The following is a 27333-nucleotide window of genomic DNA, read 5'->3' on the forward strand; positions in this document are numbered from 1 at the left end:
TTCTCTACATATTTAAAGCACCCCAGGGCTCTGTGCAGCTGCTACTGATACAAACTGGCTACTCACTGTCTTTTAAGGAGATGGTAGGAAGCTTGGCCTCTGTTCGAGAGGTGACCCTGGTGTCCAGACGACCTTTGTAGATGTGTCCATCCAGTCCTAGGATGTCCACCTCCTCTGGCTGAGACCGAGGAAAAGAAGGGGCTTAGACAGTCAGCCTGATCTTTTATGCAGAGTAAAATACTTATAGCAGCACATAAAAAGGCCTATAGTTTAAAATGTTCTTTAAATGTTAAAACTAATTGCACAATGCTATTAATTATTGGAATTCATTAAAACTTGCAAATATATTCTGTTGAGAAACTGTGACGATTTTCATTTGACATCCTCCCTTGTTTTACTAATGCAATAGCCTATCAAAGGCTCACAGCTATGTGTCTTGTAAGGAAATAAAGTAATACAAAGCTATTTTATTTCCCTATTAAATAACTGATATAAATACAATATTTAATTTAAGATCAGTTATTACTTTAAGGGGAATCTTTAGGCAGACTACAAAATTTGTCTGGATTCAAAGTTGGTTTTAACTAATTCTGGAAACATTTAGTTTTATTACGGCATTTTGTGCCTGGCAAAAATGTAAACATCAAATACTCTGGGCAAGCATACAGAGTATTTCATACGTTCACTCAAACCACCTCATCCAATTCAGGGTTGTGGTGGAGTCAGAGATTATTTCAGCAAGCAATGGGTGCAAGGTGGGATAGAACTTGGATGGAAAGCCAGTCCATCGCAGGGCACACACACAGACACACATACACTCACACAAGGGCCACATTTCCCAGAAGCCAATTAACCTACAGCGATGTGAAAAAGAAAGTACACCCTCTTAAGATTCTCTGGTTTTACATATTAAGACATACCTGACCTTCACCTAATCCTCACCAAGTCCAAACAGTACATAAATCAAACCTCCTGTGAGAAATAGCACACACAGATTCGATCATTTCACAGAGTGCTTACAGTCAACCCATAATTCCCGATTCCAGAACAAGAGCTGTTAAGGAGCCTACCTGGTGGCGTAGTATCGGGGCCGGCTGGGCCTCCTCCTCCGCCTGGATAAAGTGGGCGATGTGCTGCAGGCGGGTGTAGCGCCGGCTGGGAAAGGTGAGCGTGTGGCTGCCCCCACAGCTCCGAGACACAGCCAGGTAGCCGTAGTCGGAGAGCTCCGGGATCCGCTCGCTTTGGGACAGACAAGAAACAGGTTCCCACACTGACCTCTCAGGACCTAAATCCTACACCTAGGCCCACTCTTACATCTGTCCATCCATCCATTTTCTAACCACTTTATCCCATACAGGGCTGTGCGGGAGCCAGAGCCTATCCCAGCAAGCAACGGGTGCAAGGCAGGATACACCCTGGATGGGACGCCAGTCTATCGCAGGGTACGCACAGACACGAACACTCTCTCACTCACACCACAGCCAATTATGCCAGAAGCCAATTAACCTACCTGTATGGCTTTGGACTGTGGGAGGAAAGCCATGCAACACAGAGAGAACATACAAACTGCACACAAATAGCCACCAGGAATATGGTGTTCCTGTGCTGTGAGGCAGCAATGCTAACCACTGTGCCACCATGCCACCACTACTGTTATGTATGGTTACGTAAAAAACAGTGAAGTAGTTCGTTCATCACCCCGATCTGCTGTTTGCCAGTGGTGTACTCACATCTTCTAGAACACAAAAACTTCTTGAGAACCACTGTATGATAAGCACTATCTATGGGTGGAACCACAACCATTAAGAAAAATAAACAATATGGCGAAGGGTTTTACACCATCTCATTTGTGACTGATTTCCTAGGAACAAAAAAAACACTAATTCAAGATCAAATAAGCATCTTCCTGTAATCTTAGCCATGAAACTCATCAGATGGAAAGTACTCTTTTCAGTTGTCAGCATCATTGTAATGTCTCCTTCGGTTTGAGCTGTCACTGGCAATAGACATTATGCACAGTAACAAGCAATTAATCTGCTACAATTGTCATTAGGTGGAAGGATGGAAATTATAATCAAGACTAATTGGATATCAGTGTGGATTACTGTCATTATGTCAAATTACAGCTCATATTTCTACAGAGCCTTGGATGTTTTTGATGCTGACATTAATATGTTCTGGATAAGAGATTCATCGGTAAGGTGAGACCACTGGTCTCTCAAACCACAGCATCAGATCAGACCCAGATAGAGAAGCATGTGCGTTAAGCTTCATAATCTGGTGTATTATTACCACTAAACTAAACTTCAAATGCTTCAAATACATTTGGAGTATAAAACACTGAAATAAACAATGTGCTTGTCCACTTTGTGTAATTAAGGGGTAAATGAAGCTCCACTGGGTTTTGGGACCTGTCTTGATCTTACTCACTGCCTGGGGACACTGTCGCTGGCTCTGTGCGGCAGCCCTGTAGCTGTAGTGCAGCGCATCTGGCTGTGCTCCCTGTAGCCCTGGCTCGACACTCTCTCTGACCCCCTGAACTGGCTCTGGACCCTATCTATCTGACGGCACAGCAGGGTGTGGAGCTGCCTCGTGTGAACCATCCTTTTCTCTGACGCTGCCATCTCGAAGTGGATCTGATTGCTCCCTGGCTTCAGGCTAAACAAGGAAACCGGGCGTTACAAACGAGCCGTGTGACCCCGTATCCCACAGGGGAGGTCAGGGACAGACAACAGACTCCTGACGTTTAGATGTTGTGCTGGAGGAGGGTGTTGAACTCCTGGGCCTACCACAACAACTAAAAAGTGATCTAGAGAGATGTGCTGATTTTTTGTAGTTGGTCAAATAATTAGGTCAAAAACTAAGAACTTAAATAGAATGAATTTCTGAGGATAATATCCGCAGCTTTCCAGGAATAGAGTTGTTACACAACTTCATAAGAAACACTTCTTGTAATTTAAGCCGATATATTCCATATTGTCAATCCAAGACAGGACATGCTGAACTTAAATTCATAGGGAGATGCAATTATCAATACAGTTGACCATAAATACACCAGTTCTAGGTCTGCAATGCAATGCATTTTTGTGCAAGAGCATCACTGTTTAGTTTTGTTTGGTGCAGCAGATAGGCTTGTTCACAACCAAACCACATCTTTCTCGTGGTCCTGAGGTGGGCCTTCTTGAGATGAGTATCTGTTTTCTGAGATCGCAAGAGCATGCAACAGATACGATGAGAGAAACTATCCCACTTCATCTCTTCTGCTTATTCTGAACCACTCACTGGCATCAGTAACACTATTGAAATCTTTAAGTACCTGATACTTTTCTCACATTTTCCACAGAAAGATGACAATCTGCAGCTGGAGAAGATGGAACTGTTAAGACCTAACAACACTGTACTCTTTTAGAAAAAACAAGACAATTGTTTGTTGACAGTTTTGCATATGTGCTGTGTTATCCACAGGAAACAGGAAAGACCTTCAAACTGTGTAGAAGAGCTATTCTTTTCAGAAAAAATTTAAAATATGAAAACTGCCACACTCAATGAGTCTTTCTATTCTCAGAAGCTCTCACATTTGCATGAATGGGAAATACAAGACCATAATTAGATCATTTTAAAGTAGGTTTGGAAACAGAAATATCAACAGGAACAGAAACTATTGTTTTAATATGTTATGGATTATTATGATACAATCAGCAGAATGCTCTAAAACGTCTAGCGTTTTGAATGAAAATAAGAAGCACTGCAACATTTAGGAGATCTGATGAACAGCTGGTTAGTTCTGGATGTTGCAAGAACTCACTAATACAATGCAAATCACAAGGTCATTCCCCCTTATACTGAACACAAGCAATAAAACAGCTCTCTCGACATGACTACGGGTTGTCTCTCCTGGGCCAGCATTAGTAATGTCACATTATTAAAGCACCGCTCTTTTTGGTGTAATCTGATTTCGCCCCAGTTTTGCAGTGTTTACGGAGAGCCTGCATTCCCCAGTAGCCACAGTCCAGTGAGCCGGGGTGATGCGGCTGCGATCCGTCAAACACGAATCCGGCTGGATCAGGCGGAGGTGCAGGCCCAGGGGTGGGCGTGTGTCCCAGGGCAGCGAGCAGCTCTCACCTCCGGCAGTGCTGGCGCACCTGCTCCAGCTCATACACGGTGTAGGGCCGGCTGGACTTGTGCAAGGGCAGGCTGGGCACCGAGGGCATGGTCACGACGTGCCTGTGAACGAAGCCCCGTAGGGCCGCTGGGGGTTACCGCTGGAACCTGTATGGTGTGTCAGTTGGTCTGTTCTTGCACTGCAGTGTCCAAAGTAGTTCCTGCTTAAGTGTCTTAAATGTTTCAGCTGGAACTGTCGCTTTGTTATGCATGCAATGTGTATTATTATTATTTTTATTATTATTATTATTATTATTACAGGAATTCATATTGGAAGTTTGTGTGTAAAGGACACCCCCCAAAAAATTCCACTAATCACGCGTCTTCAAGGTGGAAACATGCCTTTAGACCATGATTTACAGGTATTTATCACACTAACATCCCTTGACTATCCCAGACTGGTAAGGAAATGTAATACCTCCAATACTGCAATCCCCTGGGTTATTATAGGGGGTTCTGACTTCTTAGCTCATGTAGTTAGGAGGTCTTCCCCCAAAGCATGCTAAACTAAGACATAGCAATAAATGCCCCTTTATTTCAATAGCATTATTAAGGGTTTCCCTTCCTAATTATTCTTAATAGTAGTACATAAAACTTCCATAATGTGGTTAAAAGAAGCTGAGATCTATAACTTCATCATCCATTATGTAGCAGACTTAATGGCCATTGTGCTGCTGGTTTACAAACTGAATAACTTCTATTTATTTTCCTTTTATGCTATTTAGTTTTATGTACAGCCTTAGGAAATATAACTATTCAAAATGTCCCAGCCGAGCACGTGAGTACTACTTATTCATCCAGGTCCAATTGTCAACACAATTCTTGTAGAATAAATACAATTTCATCATCATCAGAACTACTGCCATGAGTATTCATTACCCAGATAGCAATTCCCAGTCCAGATGCTTCTTTCTATACCAATATTTTTTTTATATGTTATATAAAATTAATATCACAAATGGCTGAGATATCCCAGACTTAGATCAGGCCTGAACACTGAGCTGTATTACTTCCTTTCCATTGAAGACCAGGATTTCAATGGTTTAGCTTTGAAAATACTACAGGTTAAATAATCCTTGCACTTACGGTCCAGGAGTCAACATGTCCACTGGTCTGTCACAGGAAATACAGTGGAATCGAGCCACAAGCTGCCTGTGAGAGAGAAGAGACGTTTAGCCATCAATATCAAGACAGCAGCTAAGTGCTTAGCTGGCAGCGGATGCCAAATCATGACTTTTGATTTCTTTTGCGTCTTTGGGTTCTTCTTGGACAGCGTGTTGGATTGGACAGGTTAGGGATGGAGAGGAGCTCTCGGCCATGGCAGGCCTGCTGCTTCCTTACTTCCTTATACCAGCAGCGTCGTCCAGCTCATACTGGGGGGTGGGCTGCTCCTGCAGCTGTTTGCGGATTGCCTTCCAGCGGTCCTCCAGCTGCCTTTTCAGAGGCTCCAACTCAATGCGGTCCAGCTGCAGGCACAGAAGATACCAGCACACCAGGACTTACACCATCTTCTCCACAGAGCTACACAATGAGTTTTCATTTTCAACTTGGAGACTTTTATAATAAAGCAGACCAAGATTCTGGCATTGTTCAAAGTTCACTTCTGATGAGCTCGTCATTCACAGGAAAATGGCAAGCTTTGCTGAATGTCATGAATGTATAATTAGAAGCCACAAGAAGCAAAATGGTCTGAGAGCCCTTTCAACACTCAGTTTGATTTCTTATGAGTTGACTGTGGTTATTTCTAAAGTTATCCAATGTTTTTATAATCACTGAGCATTCTTTTTTGCATTTTCTAACAAGCATTGCAGAATTTCTTGACCTTAGCTTCAGACTGACATTGTTGTTTTTTTACACTGTAGTTAAGGCTCGGAAATGGGTCAGGCCAGGCCTGGGATGTCCCATTGACTTGCTCTACCTTGCAATCCATCTCAGCAGAGATCTTCTCGATCACCCTCTGCCAGTCCTGCTCCTGCCCAGAGATCTTGTTCAATAACTCCTGGAACATGTTGTTCAGCTGTTCGGTCGTGGTGTCAAACTGCAGTCGGCTCACCTTCAACTCCAGGGCCCTCTTGTCTGCTTTCTGTGGGAGAGAACTCGGATTAGGCTGACAAGTACTGCCCCCTTAGACCACCTGATGACAGCACAATTAGTGTTGTGGGCTAGTAGGAGCCTTTTGGTGGGTCACTGGACCCCTCTTAGTTCCAGGTCCTTCCAGGGTCTGGAGATACTTGGGGGTCATCTACTTGGGGAAAAGCTGAAGAAACAGCACTCATGTCTCTATTGTGAAATCAATGTGAGAAGACTCACAACATCAATGTCCATCTCCACGCGATCTTTGTCAGCTTTCTTTTCTTCTAGAATCTCCATGGACTTGTACAAGTGCTGAAAATGCAACACAAAAAAGCTTTAATACCTTCTGACTGGAACAACAACAGGCAATAGTTGTGGACAAGAGCTCCGATAAGGACAAATCTCTGTCCGTGTCTGCTAATTCTGACTAATATATGCACAAAGACAGAATGAGAAGTCATTAAAGCTGTGTCCTTTTGTATTGTGATTGTCCAAAGACCTAATTAATAGTCATGCCCACAATACACACAGTGCCCTCCAAATATATCCTGCAATGCTGCAATGCGATTAACAAAAACGGAATAACAGAATGATTTATCTATTGAATAAACACAATTTCCTAATATCCTAACAAAATTAAAATTTTATACAGTAATCTTAATAGCATTGCACAGAGCAAAATCATATTTGCCAAAAATAACTTAAGTCCAGAAAACATGAGAATCACATTTATTCACACCCCTTCAGAGGGGAAATTTATGATCATTCCTCCTTTGGTTTTCCAAATGCCATCCTGAGTTAGAATCACAAATGTGGATAGAGGTCTGGAGATTGAAATGGCCGGTCAAGAACATTTATTTGGTATGTTAACCACATTAACTATTGCTTCTTCAATTTGGGATATATGCTTTGGATGATTGTCAAGCTGGAATGTCCATTTCAGAGCTTGCGTTTCATTCCAGAAAGCCACATCTTTGTCCAAAATGTCCTGGTCCATATTGAAGTTCATGGTTCCCCATCGTAATAGGGGTTCCAGGGCATGTGGATGCAAAACTACCCCAAAACAGAGAAGACCCTCAGCCACGTTTCACAATAGGCATGAATGTTTTTTTCAAAATGAGCTTCATCCTTGTTATGCCAAACATAATGCTGATCCCCATATCTAAAAAGCACAACCTTCATTTCATCTGACTGTACAACATTGTTTCACTTGGCACTCAACTGATGGCTGGCAAGTTGGAGTCACCTTTTGTTGCGGTTCATTCTCTGCACCTGACTTCAAATGGTAGTTCGGATACTTTCTTTTCGGAAGCTACTGTAGCTGCTTCGAGCTGCGACTTCTGCTCTTAACGACTACCCTAACTCGGAAGGATGTTCATCTATATAAGGTATTAGTCACTCTTGAGTAATTAACGTTGTGATACAGGCTGGCCACTGGTGTCCCCAGGAATCGGATCTAGTTTTCAATTAAGACCTAGCTCATGAATGGAATTATACAGTAAGATGGAACAGAAATTTGTGAGGAAGGTTAGATCTTAATCTTGCACACTTCCGCTCGCCTACGTATACAAGTCTTGCACCTTTCGCAAATCTCTCCCTTGTATCCTCTCCGCCTCCCCCTCTACACCCTTGCAGCAAACTCCCTGTCAAGCTTCTGACATTCCCTGCGCTAGGCGAGCCTCTCCAAATACTTTATACGCATTTGTCCTTCTCTCGCATTCATTCAAACTACTAAAATCATCAAGATTCTTTGGTCATTCTGCATCAATCTAGATTCCCCTTTTCTCACATTTACAGTGTTTCTGTCTTCCAATAACAGATGTAGGAGATACATATAGGCATTTTCACATAGAGGCATTTTCTTATCCAAAGAAAACTCTTTTTTTCTTTTTTAAAGATCAGGACAGTTTGAAGTCTTTCAATGCCTGTTAACAACACTCTCCCAAGCAAAGATTTAATCCATGGAATTGTAAAGAAAGAGAAAACAGGAAGCCCTTAATATTCCACTGCAGGTTAACTGCCCACCTTGAAGTAAATGTCCTGTTACTTCTAAATCCACCTGGAGAGTAATTAAGGTGTTATTTCTCACAATTTACACCTCAGTAGCTCCATCAATACAACAACCCCCCCCCAATCTTGCCAAGTCATAGCCCTGAAGGTGCTAAAATGTGTGGTACATGAATATTACATCTGGTACATGACAAACCAAGAAATGTCTGCCATCATCACATCATGTTATAACGTAGAGAATATTACATCAGCAACTGAGGACCATGGAGTTTTGCGTAATGCACCAATGGCAGTTTTGCCTGTTTTGGGATATTTTAAAGCTTTACTTTTCCCTTTCTTTTTCCTCAAATTGACCCCAGTGACTCCAAGTGCTCATTTGTAGGACTTCCTGTGTGCCTCCGCTCCCCCGACTCACAGCGATGTCCTGCTGTTTCTGGCCGTGCTCCTGCAGGAGGTGGCTGGCGGTGCTGCTCAGCTTCTCGCACTCCGCCTGGAGCTGCAGGATGGCGTGCTGCACTTGAGTTATCACCTCCGAGTTCTGAAAACACAAAGACAGCGTCTCTGCCAGAAACAAAATGAGGCCACGCGTTTGTCTGTGTGCTCATTTTGGTGTGCTGCGTTCTGACGAAAATGTTCACTAAATCTGTATTACACAAGTGATCTTGTCAGATCTTAGAATGTGAGTAAAGCTAGTGCTGGTCAGAACTGGGATGGGAGTCCTCCAAGGTAACCCAGGTTGCTGCTGTAAGAATAATACAAATAATAATAATAATTGCTTACACTTATATACTGTGGATAAATGGATGATGTAAGTAATAGTAACAAGTAATAGGTTTATTCCATGCTGAAAAGAGAAGAGAGAAAACACAACGTTTTGGCTGTGAAGCCTTCTTCACTATGATGACTGGGGGCTCTGTCCTGTGGGAGGCATTGTGATTCAGATAAGGTGTTAAATCAGGATCATTAAAGATCTCACATCATTGTTCATAACTGGAAGAGTGTTAACTCAGGTGTTATGGCTAAATTCCACTCCTGCCTAAAGTTCCCCCTTAACTCAATAGGAGAAGCAGTTTCTTGCTCCCCCACCTCAGCCACTGTGTAGTGGGACTGCAGGCGCGTGTCACCCAGGTGTGTGCTGCTCCACATCGGTGGGTGAAGCAGCCCCCCTCCTGTGTGTAAAGAGCTTCAGGATCTTTAGCGCTGCAAAGCTCTACATACATGCAAGTCGTATGTATTTGCATGTTGACCTGAGATAATACTGTGGTTTTCGAATTAAATCACCTTTTCCTGCTTGCACTTCTGTAAAGGTTTTCGTACAATATTCATTGCCAAAATCTAAAAAAATATTTCAAAGGCTTTCTATGCTGAACTTAAGATAGGGGGGGAAAGTACACAATAGAATTTATACCTAAACTTTTTATTTTTCTTATTTTATTTTCAATATGTTTACCTGGCTCAGAGGCCCTGTCCTGACCCTGTCTCCCTGTCTGCTCAGATGACTGCTGACCAGCCCCTGCAGCTCCTCATAGCGCTGGAACAGCTGGCTGACCTTCCTGCTGACATCCACACAGCAGGAGGGGTAGGTGGTGTCCTCCTTCTCCCCCCGGCTCCCTAGGGACCTATCCCCCCGTCTGCCCCCCAGCTCCTCTGCGCCCTGGCCCTGCCTCTCTTCCTGCTGGGCCAGGCTCCTCTGCAGTAACGTGGAGGACGAAGAGATCGTGCTCTCCAGGGTCACTCTCAGCTTGTCTAGCTGTGTGAACATGAATGTGAGCACATTGCACCCGAGCCACCCACACAGCACAGTGTCAAAGCACGGCTACCTTTTCAAGAGAAAGTACTGGGCCTTCAGAAATATGCTAGGCAGCATCACAAGTTGCTGTAGCTGTTTAAATAAGCCCGCCTTTCTGCTTTCTTTTCTCACTGCTCACATTCTGACAAATACATGAGAGCACTTCTAAACAGAGGGAGATCATTTTGAGTTACAATGCTCATTGTTCACACCCACATGCTTCTTAAAAGATAACCTGAAATCAGTTTCAGTTGCACTCCTGTTGCACTTATATGCAGAAATACACTTCATCTCAAATTCCTTTTTATTTATGATGTCATGTTTCTTCTGATGAAGGCCAGAAAGTCAGCTTGACTTCAGGGCAGATGTACTATACAGCCAGGAGCACTCACTTCCAAGATGTCAGCTTCCATGCGCTAGACGACAGGGCAGGTATAGCTGCTGGAGAAACTAATTTCTCTAAATGCTACTGCAATGTAATCTAATGTTTCTCAATAAACTGTTCTGATGGCATGCTCTTCTTCACAAGGTGGAATTGTGAAAGGTTTGACAAAATCAAAATCTAAAAGCTTGTCTGGACGTGAACAACGAAAGAAACAAACATTCAATGTACTTGACATGTTGTAAGAGCAGATTTTACAACCTTTAGTTACTCCAGTACATTCACTGTTTTGCACTGGATATTTTTCCAATAACCATAAGCAATTACTATGCTAAATATAGGTTACAGAAATATAGTCCCATACTGTACGTACATGATTCCTAAATAAGAAAAAGTTTGATTGCAAAGACAGATCAGCAGGGCTCCAAACCTAGTATTGGAGAGTCTTTTACTCCCATTCAGCTGTAAGTTACTTAATTGAATCAATTATTGGCTAAATTAGTTAATAATTCCTGAAAACGTGGGGATCAGAAAAGGAACAGAGATTCCTGAGTTAGAGGAATACAGTTACATGACATGGTTCTTCTTAATCTGTTGGACCTGTTCCTGCAGATGTTTGTCTGTCCTGGTGCTGGGCTGTTCTTTTCTCTCCTTCCTCCCCTGCTTCTCTCTTTTGAGCTCCTCTACCTCTCTCTCTAGGTCCTGCACAGCAGACCTTTGTGGGGCCAAAGGTCAAAGGTCAATGGTTTTTAGTTTTTCTTTTAGTTTAGAATTAATTTCAATCTGCTCCTCAAGGCCTACAGAAATATCTTTTTCTTTAAATGGCAGAAGACCTTAGATGCTTGCTGGAAGCAACTCTCTAGCATCTGTACTCTACAACCTTTTGCACTTAAAGGCAGAAAGATGATACTGATGATGTTGTCTGCCTGACGCAAAAGCAGGAAAGTTAATTCAACAGACTGGCTGGAGAACCTAGACTACTTAGTCAGATGTCAGGTCTGCTTGGTCCACAAGTTCACTCCTGGGAAAGCTGCAGTTACCTGAGGTACAATATCTGAAAACTGATCTCTCCGTCCACAGTCTGCCCCTGCTCTGCCTTCTCTCCTTTCCCGGGTGAAGCTCCAGCCAATGTCTGAAAGAGCTTCTGAAACTCCCTCTGCTGCAAGCACAAGAACACCTGTCTCTACTGCCCCCTGCTGACCATGCAAGTAAAAGTGCAGTAACATGCAGCACTGCGCTGGATGTTAGGGTTCTCAGCTTGCATTATGATCTAGTCTGGAGAGGGCAAAGATGCATTGTATCCAAGGTTCATTATTCCACATATAGAGCACAAGCACCTTACCACCATCTAGGAATTTATTCCTGCATTTGCAGACCTTTGTATAGTAATGTATGTTACAATATTACTAGTATACTGTAAAATGTAGTTAATGAAATCATATATATATATAAAGGAACAAGTAATAGGTTTATTTCATGCTGAAAAAAAGAAGAAAGAGAACACAACGTTTCGGCCGTGGAGCCTTCTTCAGGTGTGAACCTGAAGAAGGCTCCACGGCCGAAACATTGTGTTCTCTTTCTTCTTTTTTTCAGCATGGAATAAACCTATTACTTGTTCCTTTGCAGCCTACGCATGCTGACGCAGCTACCCACCTGAACTATATATATAAAGGTTTTTTATAATGACACCTAACCACAGTAGTAGTCTCTTCCCGAATGCCTATAAAAACACAGAGTTTCTGGTTCAGACCAATATAATTCAACGACAATATGAATCGTTCTATTGCACTTATTACTTATCAAATAAAAATGTCCAGCACAATTCTGTAATGGACTGGATTTCAAGAAGGTCAGAAACTACGTAGCCCTCTTAGGATTTTACTACAGGTTTTCCTAAAGTGGCTCACTTTATAAACATAGAACTTCAATTGATAGTGAACTGATAATACAATACCTATTTAAAAAATATTTATATAACTTAATCTGAAGCGATACTGTTTTCTTTTATTTGGCAACATCTTGCAAGAGGTAAACATCTCAGCTGTTAAACCAACTCCAACTGCACAGCCGAGTTTCCTGTGAAACAACACCCGGAGTAAAGTCAGGTTGTTTGTCCTTCTGCTCCAATCAGCCAGCAGTGACAAGCATGTCTGTTCATCCATCACATCATACTGTCAGAGAAGACCCTTTCCAGACCTGGCTTCTGGAAACAGAGCCATAGTTGTGAAATGTAATGAAATGCAGTATGAGATGGTGGCTGTGTTCTCCTTTCGTTGGCGTGTAGAAATTCTTCATTTACAGCATCATCATCTTCTGGTACTTTGCATATAAAGTAGTCTAACGAAGCGAACCAAAGAATATAGACTCAATTCTGAGTACATGTGCAAGTTAACAAATTTCCACCTTCAAAGCCGTGTAGAAAATCACAAATAAAAAAATTTGCCAGGAAATTATAACACTTAAGGAAAACCTAAGAAAATTGTAAGGCATAAGATGGTACCTTAAAGACTCAGATTGAATCAAGCCAAGAAACACCAAAGAGTGAAACTGCAGACACCGAGGTTCTCCTTGGCCAAGGACTGGGCACTCTCAATATGCTTAACATTATGAACTGCACATTATGTTCTGGGCATTAATATGAAACCGCACGTGAAAACAAACAGACTTGAAACAGATGTCATGTGTATGGGACACAGCACCAAACACAGCAAGGAGCAGGCACAAACATGACAGCAACCTGGTTTTCTGCACCACCTGGGGTCCAACACGGATTCTAGTTCAGATTGGAATTATGTGTTATGGGAAGATTGTACATCAGCTATGGTGGGAGTTGCTCGTTTTAACGCTGTAGGACTCTGGCCCTGCATATCTTTGTGTCGTCATTAATAAATAACAAATCGATTGAGTGTACATTGATAAAACCGTACTTCAGGACTGGGGGAAACATGTTACCTTCTCCCTGTCTGTGGAAAGGCTCTCCACCGTGGCCGTCAGACAGTTCAGCTGCTCCAGCAGGTTGTCAGGAAGGTCCCTCTTGGCTGTGAAGAGAGAGAGGAAAACTGCAACCCAAGCATGGAAAACGTCTGCTAAACTCTTCTTTTTAATAGGAAAATGAACTTTTATGGTCACGGCTTGGAAAATCTAAGAAAGCGATCAGAATACAGAAATGCGCAGGTTGTGCCAGCACGTCAGCAGTCTCATTTATGTGCAGTGCCTGTGTGGAGCTCGCAGAAGGGCATCACTGGACAACGCAAACAAGTAGTGGTGAAGAATGGGAGTTCTTAAATAGGATTCATGCATTATTCATTCTTCGAAACTGCAGTCCAGAGTAAATGTTTTGCAAAAGCAACACCCATCCATTTTCTAAATCGCTTTATCCAATATTGGGATACCGGGAAACTGGCAAGCAACGGACACAAGGTAGGGTACACCACAGATGGGAAGCCAGTACATCACAGGGCACACACACCAGGGCCAATTTTCCCAGAAGCTAATTAACCTACTACTGCCTTTGGATGTTTAGATGTAGATGTTTCTAGCAAGCAACGGGCAAAAGGTGGGATATACCCTGGATGGGATGCCAGTCCACTGCAGGATAAACACACAGACGCAGACAGCAATACACACACTCACACCAGGGCCAATTTTCCGATGAAGACAATTAACTATGGGAGGAAACCAGAGGACCCGGAGGAAACACATACAAACAGAGAGAACATCCAAACTCCACACAGACAACACCCCAGGATTTGAATCCAGGGCCTCAGCACTGCCAACCACCGTGCCACCCACAGAAGCAAGACGGAAACTGCCAGCGCTAATGTGTTTTCCCCCAGCAGTAGGACGCCCGTGGCTCTGGGGGAGTACCCAGCTCGGCGAGGTGCTCCCGCAGCTGCTGCAGCTGGCTGAGCTCGGCCTTGCTCCTCTCCAACAGCTCCACCCGCTCCTCCAGGGCGTCGTGCCGCTCCTTCAGCTGGCCCACGTGGCGCAGGGCCTCCACCGTCTCGGGGTAGCGGTCCGCCCCGCTGCTGGCCCGCGACGACCCCCGGGCGGAGGGGCCGCCGCTGCTCGGCGTGGACTGGGCGCGGGGGGGTGAGGCGGCGTCGCAGGGTGGGCTGGCGCCACTGGGAGCGGGGCCCGCGAGGATGGGGCTGTCCGGAGAGGCGGCACCAGGGTGAACTGGAGACGGGACCTGGGCGGGCGTCCCGGAAGGATGGGTCTGTGAGGTCTGACCCGGGGAGGAGCCGGGAACGGGGACAGAAGCAGCCGGGCCGGGGGTCGGGCTGCCCTGAGGCAGGGGGGACTGGGACGGGCTGGCGAAGGGCAAGGGTGTCTCCGCCTCTGGCTGGGACTCCGGAGCCTGAGGCTGGGCTGGAGAGCTGGAGCTTTCTTGGGCAGAGGGAGGGGTGGCAGAAGGAGCTCCTAGCATGACCTGAAACTGGCCTGGAGCCTGATCTGGAGTCTGGGCTTTAGAACGAGGGGCCTTGAGCTGCTGGATATTTAAAGGAAAAAAGAAAAATCAATGCATATACATTATCAATGATTAATATATGAAATAATATTGCTAATGACATTCTTTACAGAAGTGCAGTGCTAGAGTTTCACTTGCAAACTTAAAAATAGAGTTAACTGCAAACGTGAGTGTGAAAATAACTGTAGAGTGGAGGTGTGGCACAACAAGGAGCAGGCACAAACAGACCGCAACCTGGCTGTCTGCACCACGTGGGGTCTGCCACTGGTTCTCATTCAGATTGGTATTATGTGTTATGGGAAAACTGTACGTCGGCTTACGTATGGGGATGCTCGTTTTAACGCGGAAGGACTCTGCAGCGTACAGATGGAAAATGCTTAAGGAGGCGTTCGCCAGCTATGCATTCTTGCGAATGACTTCAGACCACAGTGCGCCAGCGGGCTGTCGGCAGACGAGCTAAGCGGTACCTCTTGCAGCTGGGCCCGCTCGTCCACCAGGGTCGCCTGCAGGATCTCCCAGGTGATGAACTTGTCCAAGTCCTCGGGGTACAGGCTCATCCTGGCTTGTAGGTCATGCTGGAGAAACAGGGGAGATCGCCCCATTGCTTCTCTTTCTCTTCCGCATTCACCAAAACGTGACAAAGACACCCTATCCATGTTCAGGAATGTTAGAACATGATTTGAGATGCGTCCATGACCAGTTCATTGAGGTCTGACGGACAAGGTATCCAAACTGAATCCAGAAAGTACAGAAGCACATTTGTCACTGAGGCTACAAGCTTTATTCAGTTGAACTGCTGACAGGAGCCCACCCATTCAACCGTTGTCTAACTACTTTATCCAATGCCGAGTTGAGAGGCAGCCTATCCTGGGCAAGCAGTGGTTGCAATACACCCTGGGCGAGATGCCAGTCCATCACAGAGGGCACACAGACACAAACATGCGCACTCTCACTCTAGGGCCAGATTTCCCAAAGCCAATGAACTTTCCAGTGTTGTGTTCGGACTGCCGGGGGAAACCGCAGCACCAGAGGGAAAACATAGAAACTCTATGCAAAGAGCACCCCAGGAACTGAACCCAGGGCCCCAGCACAGCAAGACAGCAATGCTAACCACTGCGCCACCATGCCACCCTTTGATAGGAGAATTGTGCCTAATTTACAACAGTGACGGAAATGTTCATTACCAGATTCCAATTCGCTCTATAAGTAAGTTTCTTCCATATTTCCTAACATGCTACAATATGAAGCAACCGACATACTCGAGAGATGTTGCCTAAGCTTATCGTGTACAAGAATTTTCTTCCCAGCCTTGGAGAAACCTACTAGCAATTTCTCCAGGTTGTCCACTCGATGGCAGCATTTCTCCAGGGCTGCAGTCTTGTCCAGCAGCTCCTTCATATTGAGCTGCAAAAAAATGAAAGAAAACATTGGTTACACAGACAGGGGAGTAATGACGGCACTGTAATTTAAAGAATTCTGATCATTATCCAGTTTTTGGATATCAGGAGATATAGAATAATTACAAATTACATTTCTTCACATTTATATAATGCTTTTTATCCAAAATGATCCCAAAGAGCTTTAGTATACAAAGGGGTTCCCTTCATCCAGTTCTGAACTCAGCTCTGAACTTTAATTCACATAGCTAAATTTTGTCTAACGTGTTCCCTTGTAGTACAATATTATCAGATTAGAGATCGTGTAGTATTGTACTTTGTCAGATTGGATAAAAAGAAAATGTCGAATGACTAGCTGAGATGTGCCTGAAGCCTTTGGCCTGTTGTTCAGTCTCAGTGTATGTAGTTGCACTGTCTCTGGGTATAAGACTTGCGCTGCATAACAGAGCCCCCTGCCCTCCTGCGTCTCCTCCCCAGTGTCCTCAAAAATCCTCTACACTCCAAAACATGGGAATCGCCTGTTTCAATCCCCCCGACACAACACCGCAATCCAACTGGGACCTGTCCTGTTAAACTGGTAATGCTAGTTACCAATTAAATAATTAAGGAGGTGACTGCAGTAACATTTGCATCAGCTGCCATGGCAGCAGACACGGCCACAGGCCTGTGCTTGTTCCACACTGAAGCACTGTACCTCAGAGAGCTGCTCCCGGAGCCTCCGGGTCTCGTCCCACAGGCCGTCTCGAGAGCTCTTCAGCTCGTTGATCTCCTTCAGCACGTCCTGGATGAGGGTCATCGCCTGGCGCATGGGATAGACTAAATAAATCTGTCCGCTCTGACAGAACCAGTCATACCGGTCTGATCAAGCAACCGTTCTTTCAAAAGAGTTTCAGAGGGTATCAAACGGACACTACATTGAAAACCAACTTTGCTTGATCTAGGATAGTCCATTTTCTTGCTTCTGTTCATTTGTTTACTTCCAGGGACATATATATACACAAGGTACCTCATGTGATACAGTGGTATAATACTAAGCACAACATAGAGAGCGCACAAACACATCCAATGACTTGAGGCTTGGCTTTGCACATCGTGCAGGGTCTGATGCAGACTATTCAGTGCAATCCATGTTCCAAAGGTAATAAATGTAGCAGGCTTGGTACCAAATGAGACTTGTTACACTGGCAAGTTGTGGACAGACCTTAGTGGTGATTGTAATCCTAACCCGTACACGGCACAAAACTGGCCAAATTATACACTATTTTAGCAGCAGGTTGCAAAAAGGAAATACTGGAAAATTAAAACAGATTAACAGCAGATACATTTAAAATACTGTAAAACTGCTACTTTAAATATCTCTGACAAAATTGGTGTCAATTGGGTACATTATTTAAGACAGAGTTTTAAGGCAAGGTTTTTGATAATACAGTATGTTTTGGTGGCTGAGCTAGGGTTAGGGTTAGAGTTTGGACAACACCTAGACATTTTGTGATGAATTCGCTGTGCTTTTGGATGCACATGAAATACAGGAAAAGTGTTGTTTTGTTGTTTTCTCGAAAAAGAAATTCGGCCCAATTTTGCCGTTTTTGCTAAGCTGAGTCGATCATGGTCAAAAATGAAAACTTTGAGAACATCCTTTCTTCATGCTAAATAATCTTACTGTATGTTTTGCATTTTAAAACAAACAAAATGATACGTTTAGCCAAACTTTAGTGTTCATTGTAATCTTAACCTGTACACGGCACAAAACAAATTCATTTTATATACCATTTCAGCAGCAGGTTGAAAAAAAAGGAATACTGGAAAATTAAAACAGATTCACAGCAGATACATTTACAATACATTAAAACTGCTACTTTAAATGTTCCATGACTAAATTGAAGCCATCTGTACAACTTTTTGAACACACTTTCTTTGGTCAGGTTTCTTTATGTATATTCTAGATATCATTAGGCCTGCAGTCTGCAGTGAGGAAAGGGGCTCTACAATTCAGACAATCTGAAAATAATTTACAAATTTTAAATCCTTCTGAAAACTCTTTGTTTGAAGTTAGAAGTTTGAAGTACAGTAACTGTAATGTACAATATCACCAATATCACCAAGACAAAATAATCTTTCCTTGATCAGGCAGCTGTCTCATACACTGTGAAGACCTGGCGCCCGTGACGCTGTCCTTTCTGACATGTGGCCAAAGGAGACTCCAGAGGAGATAGAAGAGGCCTGTTTACTGTCGCCTTGGCAACACACAAACCTGCTGGAAGTCAAGAGGGGAAGGAGCCAGGAGCAGCAGGGCTGACCAAGCTTCTTCAAAGTAGCAAACGAGAGTTTGATGGAGACCAGAGGTCAGATTGAAAAGGTTTTGGGTGACAGGTTTGAACAAAGTAGATCAGGGCCATGTGCAGAGGGAATCCATTTGCAGGGTCACCCAGGAAACACCAGCTGAAGGTCCTCAAACTGACCAACTGAAGCATATCTAAGAGCTATTTGCTCCAGAGCAAAGCTTGATGTCTGTATTTTTTACCTAGTTTTGTATTTTTTCCTAATAAAATAGATGTGGAAAATTAGCTGAAGTCTAATCACAGTTGTGAGCTCGGGCAAAATGTTCTGAAAATTGTCTGTTGTGTTCAAATGTGCGACTCAGGAAGAACTACAAGGATTGACAGGAAGGAATCCAAGGTGTCATCTTCCAGTAAACACCTGGTGGTTACCACATTGACAGCAGTGAACCCTAACCCTAATCTTATCTCACATTAATAGAACACGTTAGATGTACACACCTACAGCATGTAATAGCTGTATAATATTATGAAATGAATTGTATTCAACCATTTTATAGGACTACATCACATACCCCCATGTGTTCTCTCTGACTGTTGCAACGCCACAGACAACAGTATGTCCTATGTTTTATCACTGGTCTAGCATTTCCATCAGCATGGTTCTTCAACACCAGGAAGATTCTCAGTCCATTAGAGAGCAGAAACAGCCTTTGTCTTCTGTGTCTTTTTTCCCCAACAGTCTTTGATCCACCATACCACCGAACCAGAACCAAAAATGCGAATTATTACACACTCCGGGTACAACACACACATTTCCTCATTTGTACTGAAAAGTGACAGTTTCATGTTTAAGTGAGAACAGAATGATTAACTTCTGGCTGCATTGAAACCAGTGATGCATGGAGAGCCCTTGGATTAGGATATAATTTGTGTATGTTAAAGATGGCCTCCCTGTATTTAGGGATTTGTCTAACCACAATCCTTGACGTCCATATTCTTGCCAGTTTAACTCAATGACCAACATCTTTTGTTTGCACTTTAAATATTTAAAAGCAGGCATAGCTGTCAGTCAGCAACCACAGTTTATGACTCTGTTTTTTTTTCTGTGGTGATAACTGAATCAACAGCATAATAGCTTTTGACTCCTGGTGGCTTTAATTTCTGTCACAAGTAGGAGACTGCTCTTTTTCCACATGCTGCATTGCTGACTCCGCACCAAAGGTTAAGACTTACAAAACTGAGCTGGTGTTTGCTCACCCCAGTGAATAGCATCTTATTAATTAGTTACCCATCGCCCTGCTGTCTGACTCACACAGCAGCACTCAAAACAACACTGATGTCACGGTATGCGGGAGAACAGAAACTGCTGTTTTATTGATCATTTAGCCATCACCAAGAGACCATTTCCGAAACAGAGCACACAGTGAGTCTATTACTTAGCCATTGCAATAACAATAAATACACAGAGGGTTTAAGCCACCTACATCATAATCTCTGCCTTTTAACACATTCACATTCCAAAACAGAACATTTTCTATAAACACTTTAAATAGGTTGGCAGGGATTAGAAACTTGCACTTGAAAATAAATCAGAAAAAAATTTACTCAGGGAGACCCACGGCAATCAGAATTTATTTCATACCCTTTTTCGCATTTCTGAAAAAACTACAGGACGGCTGCCCAACTGGTATCAGTGTAATTACCTGGTCCCTCTTTAAAATCCTGAACATGGCCCTGCATTGGAGATTTGCCTGTTTGTTTCTGGAATCATTCTACAAAAGTCTAAGGTTCCTACTGTAAATAGAGACCAACAGCAATGTGTCAGTATCAGGAAAGAGACCTCCAAAATCTTGACACCTGGATAAGACTAATGTCCAGAAATACCCACGTGAACCCCGTACCCAATCAAACCAGGAAAGATCCAAACCAAGGAGAGAAAAATGTGGAATTACTGAACTTAAATTATTTTTTTCTGTTCTAAAGACAGAGCTATGCAGGTCTGAGTCACAGAGGGCTGATCTGTTCCACTAATGGGTACTCTTTGTCAATTCCACATAAAGAGTAGTCAATTATTAAGTCACATGAAAGACCAACAGGTGGTTTGGTTTCTTCAACACTAAGAACAGACAGTAAACTGATGATGCAGCATGGCATTCCAGGGAAGTGAAAGAATCAAGTCAAAACCATTTTCCTATATGCCTCTAAAATCCCCCTGACAACCCCAAAATGCACAACTAAATCAAAATGCAAATCTGAAACCTTACAGCAGATAAGCTAGTACAATTTAAATAAACATGAAATGATTCCAAAAGGAGTAAGTGGCACAGTTTCTAGTATTTTGCTGTCTCTGTATATTAAGACCCAAGCCTATATTATTTACTGAGTCAGCAATATGTTCCTTAAAATGGCTAGTTAGATGAGCTCTAATGTCCACTCATGGCTTAATGATGCTTTAAACTAGTGAGGTACGTTTATGTTTAGATAGGCTATGAGGGAGAGGTTGCAGAACTAGGGTGTCAAAAAGGAGCAAGGGCACTCTTAGGACCAGGAGGAATTTCTTTACACAAAAGGATGTGGGAGTGTGGTATAAACTACCCAACCACATTGTTGAGGGTGACACCTTCAAGAAACAGCCAGACAGAATCCTTGGACCTATCACCTACTAGCAACCAAACGAGCTAGTTAGACTCAAGGACATCCTGTGACCTTAGGTTCTTAGGTCCTTAAAGGACAGTAAATGACCTGTATGTATATCTCAGAAGGAAGTGAGAGTCTTCTGACACACACATTCATTTCTAAACACAAGCAAGAGGATGAAGATCACTGGGGGTCTGGAGACTGATCTCACATCTCTCTCCTCACTAAGTGAGATTCTCCTGGATAGCGTGAAGGATCCGAATCAGGAACAGAACACAATTTATAGATCTGCACTTTCTCTGCTTAATATTCTTCTGTCTTGCCCAAGTGTTTCCTTGGGCAAGACACAGTAATACGGAAAAATGTTGTTTTTCATGACGGCTGCTCCAAAAGCCCCCCCCCACCGTCGCTGCCTCCCATGTAGCAGGGGTTTCCCACACTTTAAAGATAACTCCAAGAAGTGCCTCCATACTCCATACACATTCCATGCACTTTCCCTCTATTCTGAAGTGAGCAAACAGCTTAGGCCACTGATCTGGTTTACCCTGGCTGTTATTATTTGATACCTTCCTGTGAACTGCATGCTTAAGCAACCTTATAATAAATGTACCATTCAGAGAGAAGGGGATACAGAACATGGGCGAATTTGAGTCACAGTCCGGTGAGTGACCCCGCAAGCAGAATCCAGCGCAATCCACATCTCATCATAAGTTCTTTATGATTGAAATAATCACTTGACATGGCATATATTCTAAACAGAAACAGGGAAAGCTGGGCCCTACACATACTGTATACAAGGTTGTGACCTGTCCAGGTTGTGTTGGGATAGTTCTCTTTCTGAGAAGGCTGTCTCGAGAAATCTTTAATACCTCCCATGACATTAAATGTCTCTCTTTTGGTGGATTTCTTCAAATCAGTTTAGCACATCTCAATAACAATATGTTTATATTGTTTCAAAACATGATATATGCATTTTTACAAGGTGTTCTCCACTCTTCCACAATTGTGAGCATCAAATGAGGTCTTGCAAGCTCATATAAGTCCACCACACAATGGTAGTTCTTGCATGTGATTGGTTGGACACTGTAGCTAAGGCCAATTAACGGTATAGTTGACGTTCTATTCAACAGACAAGTCATCTTGACAAGTTTCACACAGTATATGGGTAGAATATTTGGGAGCGCAGAGGGCAGAAGAATCCTGAAAATTAAATGAAAACATGTCCACAAACAGAGAAGTGGTTGACAAAACTGTTGCCGACATGCTTGCTCTTGGTCCATGACAAAAGGGGTTAATATAGCATTAAAATCATTTAATAAGACAGGTTTCGCAAGCCAAAAATGAAAAAGGCTGTCCGAAGCAGTACATCTGAAGATTGTAGTAAGTGTACTCATTGCTGCACAGGGTTAAGCAAGCTAATACTGATTTACATAATGTCCCCATTTTCTGTGAGTCAGAAGTGGCAAATCTAACTGCATATCTCGGTGTAGAATAAGATAGATAGATACTTTATTGATCCCGTGAGGGAAATTGCAGTGCAACAGCAGCTTAACACACACAACACAGCCACAGTCTAACGAATGATACAATAAGTCATAAGTTGGGAACGGCAAAGCTCAGAACACTGAGGTTATACACACTGCTCCTTGGAGGATTAAAACTGGGAAGTTTGGCTGGTTGGTTTTGGAAAACTTTTAACTCTGAAACCAAACTGTTTTGGGAAAGAACACATGCATTATGATATCATTAATGGTCTGGATAGTCTGAAATAAAGAGCAGCAGAATTTCAGGGAAGAACAAATATTACAGTCTTGCGAATGATTTACAGCATTTAACTGTAAGAGTTTAATCTAGTCGAAAAAGAAAATGGAGGAGACAGTAGTCACACACTCTTGCGTTCTGTGGCTCCCCTGGGTGTCAAGGGAATTTGAATCTCCCCTGCAATGTGTTTGGGAGTGAACTAAACATCCAACAGAAGTGAAATGAGTATTTTCACTTCTTAGTTTCACCTTAGTTTCACTGTGCATTACTAATCAGGATTCCAGCATTAACAGGATTTAATAAGGACAGTGCTTGTACGGGCTGACCAGTGTTGCCTTAATAACTAATGGTTACTATGGTAAATCATTCTAGTGGTCACTTTTGGCAATGTGCAGTCCACACATAGCAAAACCATAAGTATACTTAAAAAGAAACCATAATTACTGTAAAAAATCATAAAATCAGAGTGACTAATAAAACTCCCATTATAAAGTTGTCTGAGCTTTGAGGCTTTTTAGACTCAATTTATTTCAAGTTATAAGGTAAAAAAGGAAAATGGAGCTTTTTAAAACACCCCAAAAAACTCTTGATAATCTACTCAACAGCAGGTATCCCACTGGTGGCTCAAAATACTGGACATGGATCAAAGTGCTACGCAATTGGAGTCTTGCATTACTTCCCTGTGAAAGTACGAGATTAACAAGCAAATTCACCACAGTAACCGTTCACAAAAATGTGGGACCTGTGTCTGACCTTTCCAGAAGAAAAAAGTTGAACAAGACCCTTATCTGAAGGCCCACCAGGGGCACAAGGATCAGGGCAGGTTCTCTGACAAGGGAGGTGCTTGTTCTGGTGAAATGATCCTTAAACAGAAGAGGCCCTTTATGTTCTGACCAGGGTAGGCCAGGGGGGAAACAGATAACACCATGAGCCACCAGTCCCAACCGGCTACCATGAATTATTGAGAGTGCTCTAACAGAAGAACCTGTTCCCCACCCGCAGACTGCCTTTCACATCACCTGAGCCTATTCTTTCCCCGACAGGCGGCTCTGCTGGGATTAATTAGCCACAGATGGACATCCCCCACAGCTCTGGAGCCGGCCTGTACAGCAGTACGGTACATGACTGCGCTAGGAAAGACTGGTTTTACCATCTCCTCCACCACGGTCCCGAGACTTGGATCACTGATGTATTGAAAGAAATTGCTTCACATTCTGTAGCAGATGACAGCAAAAACATTAAAACAGCGCATTTTATCACTTAATGCATCAGAATATGATTAGGAAAACCCATGTGCCACGTCCATTTAAAAGCCTGTCTTCTTTATCTGGAAAAGGAACGATTTGTAAATATATTTGGTAGAATTTAACACTTTAGGCTGAGGAGGCCAAATAGGTTGAGGACAGTGCACAATCAAAATATAATAGAGATTCACAAGCGATCAGGTAGGATGTGAAGTGAGTCCTGTAAATGGAGAAATGTGAAGAAGGCATTTGAGACGATGGACTGCTGGCTTCATTGTGTTCGACTCTGTCATCGGGGGGCGATCAGGGACACGGGGGTGTAAAATTAGCTCCCCTGACCCCCTGCAGTGCTCACCTTGACAACCCTGTGTATTGAACGACATAAAAGGGATTTGGGATTTGGATGTCACTGCCTTCAGGACTACGCCTGGTAAGATGCCAGTTCTGGTTCTGCGGTAATGGAATCTCTCCAGTGCCAGGGACCTTCATATAACACCCCTCTAGAACAGAAGTGTGCGTACTTTCAGCTTTCAAAGCAGCAGAGATAAACATACTGCTTCAGCTTTGTATAGTATAACTGTGCAAGGTTACTCAAAGTAAATGATCGCATTTGAAATTTGCAGTACTTCTTAAGAGAATAAAAGCTCAGTACGATGACATCCTAGATATTAGAAATTCTATTAATTTATTTTACTATCGAAACAAGGTGCTAACTGCCATGTTCCTGGCTGTTCGCTGGCCTTATATGTTATACCAAGAAAAAAAGAAACCAAAAAGAATTAAGAGTGCCACAGTGGAGCAGTGGGTAGCATTGCTGCTTTGACCTGGGTTCAATTCCCAGGGTGTTACCTGTGTGGAGTTTGTATGTTCTCCCCATTTTTACATAGGTTTTCCTCTGAGTGCTCCAGTTTCCTCCCACAGTCCAAAGACATACAGGTAAGTTAATTGCCTTCTGGAAAAATTGGCTTGGTGTGAGTGTGTGTTTTGCCGTCTGTGTCTGTGTGTTTATCCTGTGATGGACTAGCATCCAATCCAGGGTGTATCCCACCTTGTGCTCGTTGCTTTGCCAGAAACATCTTGGCCAACTATGGCATACTTGTAGCCTTTTTCAAGACTCACCAGTGCAGACCATACAGATCCTGCAATTCCTTCCTGTGTTTGTTAAAAAAGCTTTGCTTCGTATTGGTTCACTCATCATATTACCCACAATTCCTTTTCTTTGGTTCGGACTGTATGTCTGTTTTACAGTTCAGTATGTCTTTAATCGAGACCTGAAAAAAGCATCAGCTAAGTAAATTAACAATAAAGTGTACATTGAGCCACATTTTTTCAGTAATGCAAGTGAGAAGTGACATTATTAAGAAGCACACATTTCATGTGATAGGGTGACCCAGAAGAGGTTACTCTATTGGCAGTGAAACAAATACCTGTACCAGAGGTGGGAACAACAGGAAAGTTTATTTAAAACTGAGAACAGGTGGCACTTCTTTACACAAAAGGTTGTGGGAGGCTGGAACAGGTTACCCCTTTTCACCCCCTGCACGGCAGTATAAAATGCTCGTGCAGTTTGCAGTCCAAGGAGGGGAGAGAACAGTCATGGGAGGTCAGACAGGTCAGACATACAGTTATCTGCTCACAGCTCATTCCCTGAAGGCTGTGCTGGGACTTGTTCTGTGTGATGAGAGGATAAGTAAACAGACACAGCACTGCCTTCAGAGCAGTGTGACTCTTTATGGGGCAGCTGCCTGCAGAGAGATGATTCACTTGGTTACCAAGAGCTTAGATTCCTTACATTTTATGTCTCTGTGTTAAAAACTACAGTGGAGCCTTTTTTCCCCAATGCAGCTATCATCAACTAGTATATAGATTAACAGAATTAAAAGAATGGGGGATTCCAAAGGTACTTTATCGTAAATTGAAAGATCTTAGAACCTCTTCACAGAGTCTGTGCCTGTAAATTTGTTTATAAACAGAGAAACACCTGTCTGAGGTGAAAGGTCTTAGCAATATCTAATACATCTTTTCCTGGATTTTGCTGACTTACCATTATTGACTAAAACGTGCTTTTAAAATATTATTTGTGTCATTATTAGTAGTATTCCCAGAAATGATTAATTCTGATTGTTATTTTGAATTGTTTTTCTCTCTAATGAAATAAGGAAATTGAATGAGCATTTATGAAATAATTCACAGTCTACCCAGTTATCACAAACACAGTGCTGTTTTATTTTATTATTGGAGTGTGACTAAGATGTCAAGGACCAAAGCACTTTAGGAATTTGGGATTTTCCTTTAATCATTGCAGTTGTTCAGTTATAAAAATTGATTTAATTTTGCAAACTGGAGCACTGGATCATTTAGCTCTTAAAATTTCCTTAACGTGCTGGAAAAGGCTGAGTGTCATCGTGGGGGTGTTTGTATTTTGGGGGCAATGCAGCCTGATATTTTATTTTTTCACCCAAGAAAATTAAATAAGAACGACACTAAGAAGATTACAAACATGCTTGGATGGTTTTGAGCTGAATTCTTTTAATATACTATGAGTGATCTTTTAAAACATTTTAAAAGACAAAAGTGCAGAGGTTCAACTTGTTTTTTTAGAAGGAAAATAAGAAAAAGTTAATAGATGGCCAAGTTTAGACATCCAAGCTGCATATTTCAAGGGTAACATAGATAATAGCAGACTAACAACAGTATAATGCTATATATCATGAAGTGTTTGAAGGAATACTTAAATATAATGCTCTGGAATTTTGAATTTATTCACTTTCATTCAGTATTCATTTACTTATAAACCCACTATGCGGAAGTCAAACTGTATTCATGCAGACGTCTGTATTCTAGAGGCATCTGTCACTCTAATGTCACTCATAGCAGTTGATGAAATGACAGCTGTCATCATCCTCATTGAAAGTGACATCATCTTATCTGATGGATCTTTTCCTTTTAGAATATCTATCATATCATCTTTAACAACATGGCTGTCCCATTGCTTGTTTCAGACACCCACAACCCTTTAGGTAAAGAAGTGCATTCTGTTCTCAAGTTTACACGCACTTCCACTAGTTTCCATTTGTGATTTCTGCTCATTCTGAAGACATTCGCTTCAGAATGTGCTCACTGACTGTC

General features: G+C 42.7%; 1 protein-coding gene across 4 annotated transcripts in view; it reads right to left on the reverse strand.

Annotated features, from left to right (window-relative positions):
- Window positions 1-27333, reverse strand: part of LOC102689331 (glutamine-rich protein 2) — a 32873-nt gene that overhangs the window by 3001 nt on the left and 2539 nt on the right. The window contains exons 2-19 of one of the 4 annotated variants that reach the window (XM_069194462.1): window positions 16978-17082; window positions 16210-16290; window positions 15354-15461; window positions 14283-14907; window positions 13368-13453; window positions 11456-11574; window positions 11016-11130; window positions 9695-9994; window positions 8660-8782; window positions 6472-6546; window positions 6215-6244; window positions 6080-6133; window positions 5503-5627; window positions 5248-5313; window positions 4123-4224; window positions 2431-2658; window positions 1071-1239; window positions 67-178 (exon numbers count right to left, since the gene is read on the reverse strand). In XM_069194462.1, the coding sequence (XP_069050563.1) occupies window positions 67-178; window positions 1071-1239; window positions 2431-2658; window positions 4123-4224; window positions 5248-5313; window positions 5503-5627; window positions 6080-6133; window positions 6215-6244; window positions 6472-6546; window positions 8660-8782; window positions 9695-9994; window positions 11016-11130; window positions 11456-11574; window positions 13368-13453; window positions 14283-14907; window positions 15354-15461; window positions 16210-16290; window positions 16978-17082 (2623 nt within the window). Of the gene's footprint in view, window positions 1-66; window positions 179-1070; window positions 1240-2430; window positions 2659-4122; window positions 4225-5247; window positions 5314-5502; window positions 5628-6079; window positions 6245-6471; window positions 6547-8659; window positions 8783-9694; window positions 9995-11015; window positions 11131-11455; window positions 11575-13367; window positions 13454-14282; window positions 14908-15353; window positions 15462-16209; window positions 16291-16977; window positions 17083-27333 lie in introns of all 4 variants that reach the window. The other 3 variants (XM_069194461.1, XM_069194463.1, XM_069194464.1) reach the window with 3 other exon arrangements.

The sequence above is a fragment of the Lepisosteus oculatus genome, chromosome 9, assembly GCF_040954835.1.
Source record: "Lepisosteus oculatus isolate fLepOcu1 chromosome 9, fLepOcu1.hap2, whole genome shotgun sequence".
NCBI lineage: Eukaryota > Metazoa > Chordata > Actinopteri > Semionotiformes > Lepisosteidae > Lepisosteus > Lepisosteus oculatus.